Genomic DNA, 10,274 nt, shown 5'->3' with positions numbered 1-10,274 from the left:
AGAGACCTGAGTGAGAAATCTCGACGTGCCTCTGCATGGACTTAATGAATGCTCGTCTCATTCATTCAGTAGTCACCTGTTTAGACAAGCAGTGCAGCGGGATGAAACTGTAACCCGTCATTAACCTACTGCTCAACACATTACGCAGGAGCTAGTGGTGGAGAAACTGACCTGATCTGTTCAACTACTAAGATTATGTTTTCAATTTGGCCTGTGTGTGTGCTGTGTCGTTTCTGCTGACTGCTGTCTTTCCTGAATAATCTGAGAGATTGATATCCCCCAGCCCTATGCTCTGTCACGATTATGAACCTGTTCTGGTCATGGTAGTCTGTTTACATTCCTTTATCTGATTCTCTGCCCAGGGAAACAACTCAGCTTGGTTTGGAAATGACATCAGTCCCAGAGACATAACAGTCATGTCAGGGGTATTTTCAGCCTGTGTGCTTGTGTGTGTATGTGTGTGAGAGAGTTTATGGGGGTTGCAATTGGTAACCTAGGCTACACAGTACTGCCCCTCTTCATTGCAGAACTCAGTCACTAGAAGTTGACTGTAGCTATTCTCTAGGGAAGAGAACCAGATCAGTGGGAATCTACTGCAGAGTTAGCTAAGGTCTAGACTATGCAAAAAGTCAGTGTCCAGCTTTCGTTTATAAAAAGGTTCTTTAGGATCATCTTTAATGTCTCTGAGAAGAAAACTGTCTTTATACACAGTACTGCTGTATACAAAAAACGGAGACAGCTGCTTTTTCTTATCAGTCTTGTATCAGTGCTATTTGTGCAAGATAGAAGGTTCTGGAAAATATGCCTTCTGGCTCCAGATCACACAGGGAGTACCCAAATGTAGAAGAAAGAAGACCCATTCCTCTTGTCTTTGGCATCAGGGAGAAGTAGATTAATACACTTCACATTAGACTGAAGGCCTGTAACCAGGAGGATAACTGTAGGCAGAAGGTACATGTGCTGACCCAGATACGTTGAAGGCTCATAAGTCAAACAACTCATAAATCTGGGGAATTTCGCTGGATGAACGTTGTAGAACCATCATCGCATTATGGAATATTTTTCACATTCTACCGAATCAGTAGAATGTTGTCTGTGTGTAAACCTGCAGATTATCAGTATAGAATATTCTTCCAAATCAGTATTGTGCTGTGTGTAAACCTGTAGGTTATAATCTGAGCCCCAGGTCATGCTCCATAGGCCCACAGGCAGAGGCTACTCTTCTCCTCTCTATATAGGAAAGTGTCTTGTGCAATCAGACCAGCTCAGTTAGTAATTTTACTTTTCTCTGGCACTGAGACTGAGAATCATTTCCCTAGCCCTCCTATCACAGTTCTCATTACCTTCTATGACAGACAGAGAGAGCAACACTCAGAACATTTTTGAAATAAGATTCTTTATTTGGTGAAGAAAAGGAACATTTTTGGTACTTTACACAAATCAAAGAATACGTGTCGTTTTTTGAGCAGAATTAGAATGATATCGTTGTCCATTTTTACTACATTGTTTCATCTCATTAAAAAAACTTCAGGCCAAACTCAACACCGATACAATCACACCTGCAATTTTCTCTCGGTAGAGAAGAACCAACTCAGCCAAGTACAGACACGGTCTGTGAACTGTCTTGCTTTAAGAGCATAAGAGCACCCTTTTTGGTTCCAAGTATAACCCTTTTGAGTTCCATGTAGGACCCTCTGTGGAAAGGGTTCTATATGGAACACATAAGGGTTCTACCTGGATCCAAAAGGGTTCTACCTGGAACCAAAAAGGGTTCTTCAAATGGTTCTCATATGGGGACAGCTGAAGAACTCTTTTAGGTTCTATATAGTACCTTTTATTTTTTTCTAAGAGTGTAGGCCATGTACCTGACAAGTGTATCAAGGCTTCACTCAATAGAATTAACTGGAGTGTATTCACCTCATTATCTTAAGGAACACAAGCAGCAAGTTCTGTCCAGTTTTTCCATGACTTCAATCAAAACATGGACAATCAAGGAACATGACAAATGTGCGTGGCATATAAATAGTAAGTTAGAGAGCCAATACTCCTGTTTCATATTATATTGGACATTTAGTCCACATTTAAATGCATATAACTGTCTTAGGTTTTTACCGTAGGTTTCTTAGGGATGGTTTCCCGGACACAGAAAAGCAAGCGTAATGGAGTCAAAAGGGAAGCTTAATAGAGAATTTCTAGGCTAGACACTAGGCTTAATCTATGTCCGGGAAACTGCCCCTTAGTATAAAAGCTAACGCCCCAAAATATATCCAAAGCACTGCGAGATCAACACAGCAGTAGCAAAATAAGGCTGCACAAGTATGCAATAAGCTGCATCCCAGAATCTTGGATCTATTTACACTCTTTTACAGAAAACATATGAAGGAATTCATTCATTCAATTTCCAGCCGAATTCTCTGTTATATATATATATATCACATAAAAAGCAGAAACTACGCAAATATTACATGTCTGCTGTCAGGGATGGTATGATGCCTTATCGTCAAAAACCATGTTGCCCTGATCTGATCGAATATGATTAAAACAGTCCTTTAGAATCAGAATCAGAACTATGGAATGACAATATTTTTTGGGGGGGGTCACAAATGCAAAATGGTCCTTTTGGCAGTATACATAAAAACCCTTTATAAAGCTTGACACAAGAACTTCTATCAACATCAAACCTTATTATTAATCTTTTGTGAAATTCCAGATGACATAAATGATCATGTTGGATCATGTTATTACCCAGATGGTGTCATGGTGTTGTCTAAGGGAAGTTTACCCCAATCAACCTTTATGACCACTTATAAACGTATCATCACTTTACAGGTAGCAGTTAGCCTTCTAATAAATGATTCTATCATAATTCTACCAGATATTATGGAGTGTTGATGTTGGCTTTATAAAGAGCTTATATATTTCAACACAAACATGAGTAAAGGATATCTTATTTTTCCACTTAGATATATGTCAAAAAAGTTATAGCCTTAAATAAATCCTTTTTATGTCTCTCTCATCCGACCCTTGCTTTCCCCCCTCTGTGCGTCTTCATGACAGGGAAGAAAAGCCCCTATCAGCTGTCTGTGGTCTTGACGTGAACTGATGACAGACACCGGCCCATACTGTGGAAGACGGGGGTGACGAGCATGTCTGTCAGGCTGCTCCAGACCACCTGGACAGAGGGCAGCGCCATCAGACAGCTCCGCACCGCCGGCATCAGCACCCTGCGGGGAGGAGAAAAGGAAGGACCACAACAACAGGTTCAACTGTGCATCACAAACATGCAGTACTCTTCCAATGCACATAGTGTGTAGTCGTGCATAGCGATTACACATATTTGTATTACATTACGAGAAACCTATAACCTTGAGTTTAATATCAAGTGCATGAGAAAGCCTTAACAAGTTGTGCTTGTTACAGACCGCAGAGCACCTCTTAACATGCATTCAACACACAGCCTTCTTCATCGTCTTACTTTGTCCCTTTGGGATATTCATAATCGTAAACAGTTAATGCAGACTTTCATGAATGCTTGCAGCCTGAAATATGTATTAAGGCTAGGGAGTGTGTTGTTATTAATGTGCCTTTCTCTACTGCCATTGTGTCTTGGAACACTCAGCCAAACCCCAGCCATCTATTGACCAGACACAGGGTCAACTATTTGCTACAGTTGCCATTCGACCCTCTATTGATTTCTGCCTATGTCACCAAAGCCATATTTACATTGCTTATCCGCCATAAAAGCTGTGACAGACAGTGCCGACTTCCTCTTCCTCTACACAATAACTGCGTACCAAATTGCACCATATTCTCTATATAGTGCACTAATTTTGACCAAAGCACTATGGGCATTATGGGTGCCATTTGGGATGCAGACAATGGCTTTAAGCAGAATAAATTCTGTAGAGAGACAGACATTGAGACATTGAGAAACTAGTCCAGAAACTGTAGTAAAGGTCACATGAAAGTTACTTTGTGACATGCTGACAAAACAATGCCCAAAACAATATGTAGCCTATCTATTCTAGTGGAATGTCCCACTCTCCTCTGAAAATAGGCCTACGGTGCTGCAAGACAGACTAGAATGCCAACTGTCTGGCAGGGGTTATGGGGGCATTTTTCCACTAGGACTGGAACACTGCATTCCTCCTAACTTTTTATACAGTGCCTCACTTTTGGTGTTGTTTCAGCAAGTAGCCAGCCCACTAAATGGCTCTCAGGCAGTTTGTGAATGCAAGGAGTTGCACGATATCCCTACAACTTAAAGGAAAATACCATTCAAAAACTATCTTTTGGTATTTGTTTTCATTAGTCCACTGTTGATATAGCAAAACACATCATACTATGACACTTTCTGTATTTATTTTTTGTTCTATTTCTTGAAAATTTGATTGTTGACATGCAACACATTTATTGACTGTATCATCGGTGGACTACTGAAACAAATACCAAAAGATAGTTTTGAGTGGTATTTTAGGCACCTGTGTCCACTGACACGCAAATAGTACATCATGGAAAATAGGCCTATATACCTGGATATGGAAAGGTTATGAAATAATTACCAAAATCAAGTTAAAACACTTCAAACTCATTCACAGTTTTACCCTACCTATGATGTGAACTAAATAGCTTATGTTAATGTCAATATACCAGCTTAACTGTGCAAACTGATACGCAGTATACCACCCTCTCTGTCATCAATGGGACAAAGCATTTAGGCAGCAAAACGGGCAAAGCAAACATTGGCCCTTGGCCAAGCACCGAAACAACAAGATAGCATGTGATGTTCATACCAAATATGAACACAGCTGAAGACCCCGAAGACAATACCAAGGATAAACGCCATGGGCACAGCAAGGATGGTGGTCAATATTAGGTAGAAGCCATATTTGACCAGTTCGAAGACAGCGTGACTTCCTATCCATACTTTGTCGAAGCTGCGGCTCGAACTGGGCTCTGCTATCACATCATCAAAACCAACCTGGGGAAGGAGACATCTTGTCAGGAATCATTCATTCATATACCCATCTGTCACCATATGTCCTGTATAATCACAAACAAACAATCAGATGTTTCTGAACTGTCTGATCAGGCAGTCTGGTCTCATAGGCTAGATGTAACATAGTAAATGAAAAATCTGAGACACGATATGATGTGTTACATTTTGGATGGTTAAATAAGACAGATGCTTACTTAAGGCAAAAACGAAAATTGGGTGTTTGGTTGGGGTGGATGGGTAGGTGTATAATGCAAATGTCTAGCAACACAAAGGTTACAAGTTAGAATCTCATCCTGGACAACTTTTAGCTAATTAGCAACTTTTCAACTACTTACTAATTTTTAGCTACTTTGCAACTACTTAGCATATTAGTTAAATCTTCCCCTAACCCTAACCCTAACCTTCACCCTAACCCCTAGTCTATCTAGAAATCGTAACATATCATATCACATTTTTTCAATTTTGCAAATTCGTAACATATAATATGAATTGTAATCCGTAACATATAATAAAAAAAATGGGTGACGGACATCCACAAATTAATACATACCATACGAAATGTGACATATCATACTGAAGTGGGATCTTGGAATTACGTATAGAATAATACGAAATGCTCTGAGACCAGTTTGGTTCAGGAAATGGATGGATAAGAAAACTCCAAATGAAAACTCACAGCCAATTTCTAAACTATACTCATAGGCAATACCAATAATTTGTGCAGCTATTACGCATGCACAGCCTACAATGTTGTTATTCGTTTATTACCTATGGCAAAGTAACAATGACATGATGAAAGTATCGAACTATGGCTTGATAGAGGCATATCCACATACTGTAGTTTACTTTGTGAAACCCGAAGCGAACGGTGTGCTGATACACTGATAGGGTAGCTTACCTTTAAGTGCGCGTTTATGTCATTGGGATCTCGGTTTGGAATCGCCGAATATACTTTGTCATTTTTCAACAGAATCGGTTCGATTGATCTGTTGAACTCGTCCTCGTCCACGATAATACTCGTTTCGTAATTCACCTTTTCGAGACCCATTTTCACTTGACAGTCCTGCGACGCGGTGAGCGGCGTGGAGCTGTCGTTGGTCAGAAGCTGTGAGCGCTCTTTGCATTTGGAACTGTGCCCGTGCCGAGCGCATCTGAAACGGACCCACGCCCCGCGCGGAAAGCAGCTCAATGTGGGGTAGTAGACACAACAAGCAAAAGTCATGTCGCCATGAAATTTTAAACTAGAGGACAAACATTTTTATATTTGACACTGTATTTATTTATACATTTGTCTGATTAGAATCGAATTATCTTAACTAGCCTATATTGAACTAGGCCAATCTTGCAAGATTGTAATGGACATTATTTGTTAATATCTCAATATGTATATCAACTGGACACTGACCACCCTAGAAATAAACTAATTTCCATTCAGATAAGCATGAAGTGTCTGAGTGCCAAGTCACAAAGAGCCTCAATCATCAGTCTCTATCATCCTGTTCTCATTCCTTCACTTCCTCTTGCTCTATTTGTTCTTTCCATCCACTATCACACACTCTCCAAATAAGAGTGATTTGGAGGGGAGAGGAGGAGAGGAGGATGAAACAAGGGAGACGTGCATGTGAGGCAGGGAAATATTTTAAAAATACAAACACACACAAACGGACACACATAGAGGCTATGTTTGAATGTTGTAGTGCTCCCAACCCCCACCCTGGTAGAGAAAAACCCTTTATGGCGTGATGTCTGAGGCAGAGGATTGTGTGTGTGTGTGTGTGTGTGTGTGTGTGTGTGTGTGTGTGTGTGTGTGTGTGTGTGTGTGTGTGTGTGTGTGTGTGTGTGTGTGTGTGTGTGTGTGTGTGTGTGTGTGTGTGTGTGTGTGTGTGTGTTTGTGGCAGAGAAAAAAACGTTGGGTTACACAGCAACTGAGTAGGTCTACAGAGGCTGTTTTACCTGTACAGGAAGCATAAAGAAACATTGAGTGCATTTTGTGCAAGTCATCATGATATTCTTGCAAATTCATTGCACTGATTGAGTTCAGTGACCCTTTTCTCTGCCGTTTTTGAACATACCTGGGAACAATTTTAGAATCGCTCTGTCTTCAGAATTTAACGCCAGGATATAAATACAGTGGGAAAGACATCTTGCTGTGATTATTCTCACAGTGACCCAAATGCATTTCTAATGACCACATATACCACACGTGTGTGTGCCTGCATGCATGTATTCAGGGCCGAGCCTAGCCTTTTGCGGGTCCTAAGCAACATTTTGTTGTGGGGCCCTCCCACCTCACGAGCAAAACATTTTAGTGGCCCCTCTCTAGACGGCGGACAGAAAAAATAGAAATTTTAGAGTTAATTTCCTGCAATTCTACACATTTTGAAATGGGAGGGGTAGAGAAAATGATGCAGTTTTAAAGCAAGTTTGCTCCAATTCTCCACATTTGTAATGGGGCAGAGAGAAGAATTTGCAGTTTTATAACTCCTTCCATGCAATTCTACAAATTTTGCCATGGGGCGGAGAGAAACATTTACAGTTTTACAGCTAATTTCCTGCAATTCTACACATTTTGCCATGACATATGCCATGTTAATATGACCTCTGAGTGAGAGTGAATAACAAATGAATGGGGGCCCCTGGAAATTCAACCATGATTACTACAAGTTTAGATACCTGGCTAGACAAACTTACCAATCTACAAAATGTTAGCTGACATGGCTAATAGAATGACTGTCAGTGACTGACATAACAAGAGATACACTGCTGATGCACAACCACGTTTCGAAATTGCACCTTGTATACTGTACAATTCGAACTATATAAAAATACAAATGTTTCTTTTTTTTGGCAGGGGCCACCTAGTTGCCACGGGGCCCTAAGCGATTGCTTATTAGTGATGGGGGGAAAAAATCGATACAATTACATATCGAGATATTATTATTTTTAATATATCGTATCATTTTGATAAAATCTCAATATTCCTTTTGTGCTAGTTGGCTGTATCTGCACCAAAACAGTCTTTTTTGTCACGTTCCTGACCTATTTCTGTTAGTTTGTTGTATGTGTTAGTTGGTCAGGACGTGAGGTTGGGTGGGCATTCTATGTTTTCTGTTTCTGTGTTGGTTTTGGGTTGCCTGGTATGGCTCTTAATTAGAGGCAGGTGTTTGGCGTTCCTCTAATTAAGAGTCATATTTAGGTAGGCGTTGTCACAGTGTTCATTGTGGGTGATTGTCTTCCGTGTCTGTGTCTGTACACCACGCGGGACTGTTTACGGTTTGTTCGGTTTGTGTAGCCTATGTTCCTATTCGTGCGTTTTTCTTGTTTTATGTAAGTACGTCGTCTAGGTCTGTCTTCACCGTTTGTTGTTTTTGTTAGTTTAATCAAGTTCGTGTTTCGTTAATAAAATATGTCTTTTCACTACGCTGCGCCTTGGTTCCCTCAATACTCCTCCTCTTCAGATGAAGAGGAGGAGGACTGCCGTTACATTTTTCCTTCATAGCTTGTCCTCCATCCTCTTTTTAAACAGGAAGCTCATTTGTTTTCAGCGCTTTTTTTTCTATGACTGATTAAAACTTCTTTTCACATGACTCTTATCTCTCTGCAGCAGACATGTGGTGAGCAATTTGTTTGGAACATCGAATCACAATATAATCACATCACCACCACCATATATAGTATCAAATTGCAATACATATAGAATCGTGAGAATCGCAATACATATCGTATCGCACCTAAGTACCGTGATAATATCGTATCCTGAGATCCTTGGCCATTCCCAGCCCTATTACTTATGTTGCTTATGCCTGGAACCGGCCCAGCATGTATGCATATGTGTGTGTGTGTGTGACACCGTCAACTCTTTTGTCCACCACTTTGCATTTTATTTGTTGATGAACAAGGTCAGTTCGGTGTCCTTGTCTGTAGAGTGGACGTAGTATAAACAACAGGGGCCTTTGTATATAGAAAAAGTAGGTCAGGGCTGTGTGTGTGTGTGTGCGTGCATTTGTGTGTGTGTGTGTGTGTGTGTGTGTGTGTGTGTGTGTGTGTGTGTGTGTGTGTGTGGCATTGAGGCAGAAACCCAGTCAGCAAGCATGGTGCAACAATACAAACCCACAATCCCTAGGATTAAACACACAGGGCTTTTCTGACAGCCAAGCATTCAACAAGGGAGGCCTGGCTGGCTAGTTGGCTGGGATAGGGTCGGATAGAGTTGGGTAAGGATAGAGTTAGGTAAGGATAGAGTTAGGGAGCAACAGGGGAAGTGGCTGTTAGTGATGGTGATGGTGATAGTGATGGTGGTGATGCTGGTGATGGTGGTGATGGTGGTGGTGTGGGGGGGAAAATGGTGGTGATGGTGTGGTGGTTATGGTGGTGATGGTGGTGGTGGTGGTAGTGGTGGTGGTGGTGGTGGTGATGGTAGTTATGGTGGTGATGGTGATGGTAGTGGTAGTTATGGTGTCTGGCAGACATATCAGTGTGGATGACGGATCACCACCTCAAGCTGAACCTCGGCAAAACGGAGCTGCTCTTCCTCCCGGGGAAGGACTGCCCGTTCCATGATCTCGCCATCACGGTTGACAACTCCATTGTGTCCTCCTCCCAGAGTGCTAAGAACCTTGGCGTGATCCTGGACAACACCCTGTCGTTCTCAACTAACATCAAGGCGGTGACCCGTTCCTGTAGGTTCATGCTCTACAACATTCGCAGAGTACGACCCTGCCTCACGCAGGAAGCGGCGCAGGTCCTAATCCAGGCACTTGTCATCTCCCGTCTGGATTACTGCAACTCGCTGTTGGCTGGGCTCCCTGCCTGTGCCATTAAACCCCTACAACTCATCCAGAACGCCGCAGCCCGTCTGGTGTTCAACTTTCCCAAGTTCTCTCACGTCACCCCGCTCCTCCGCTCTCTCCACTGGCTTCCAGTTGAAGCTCGCATCCGCTACAAGACCATGGTGCTTGCCTACGGAGCTGTGAGGGGAACGGCACCTCCGTACTTTCAGGCTCTGATCAGGCCCTACACCCAAACAAGGGCACTGCGTTCATCCACCTCTGGCCTGCTCGCCTCCCTACCTCTGAGGAAGTACAGTTCCCGCTCAGCCCAGTCAAAACTGTTCGCTGCTCTGGCACCCCAATGGTGGAACAAACTCCCTCACGACGCCAGGTCAGCGGAGTCAATCACCACCTTCCGGAGACACCTGAAACCCCACCTCTTTAAGGAATACCTAGGATAGGATAAAGTAATCCTTCTAACCCCCCCCCCCCCCCTTAAAAGAGTT

General features: G+C 42.2%; 1 protein-coding gene across 1 annotated transcript; it reads right to left on the bottom strand.

Annotated features, from left to right (window-relative positions):
* Window positions 1–1,377: 1,377 nt before the first annotated feature.
* On the bottom strand, window positions 1,378–6,547 carry cav2 (caveolin 2). Its single transcript, XM_055933441.1, has 3 exons — window positions 5,898–6,547; window positions 4,794–4,981; window positions 1,378–3,224 (listed from the first exon to the last, which is right to left on the bottom strand). Exons 1-3 carry the CDS (start codon window positions 6,219–6,221, stop codon window positions 3,074–3,076), a joined length of 663 nt encoding a protein of 220 aa, XP_055789416.1. The 5' UTR covers window positions 6,222–6,547; the 3' UTR covers window positions 1,378–3,073.
* Between the last annotated feature and the right edge of the window lie 3,727 nt (window positions 6,548–10,274).

The sequence above is a fragment of the Salvelinus fontinalis genome, chromosome 9 (genome assembly GCF_029448725.1).
Source record: "Salvelinus fontinalis isolate EN_2023a chromosome 9, ASM2944872v1, whole genome shotgun sequence".
NCBI lineage: Eukaryota > Metazoa > Chordata > Actinopteri > Salmoniformes > Salmonidae > Salvelinus > Salvelinus fontinalis.
Note: the sequence above shows the minus strand (reverse complement) of the source record. Positions and strands in the feature narration are given on the sequence as shown.

What these genes read in the sequence shown, in the direction of transcription:
- cav2 (XM_055933441.1), bottom strand. Translation starts at nt 6,221, where the DNA reads ATGACTTTTGCTTGTTGTGTCTACTACCCCACATTGAGCTGCTTTCCG. An exon ending in ACATAAACGCGCACTTAAAG is followed by an intron (nt 4,982 to 5,897) that starts GTAAGCTACCCT and finishes CTCCTTCCCCAG; the next exon opens with GTTGGTTTTGATGATGTGAT. An exon ending in TTCAGCTGTGTTCATATTTG is followed by an intron (nt 3,225 to 4,793) that starts GTATGAACATCA and finishes TCCTCCCCGCAG; the next exon opens with GGTGCTGATGCCGGCGGTGC.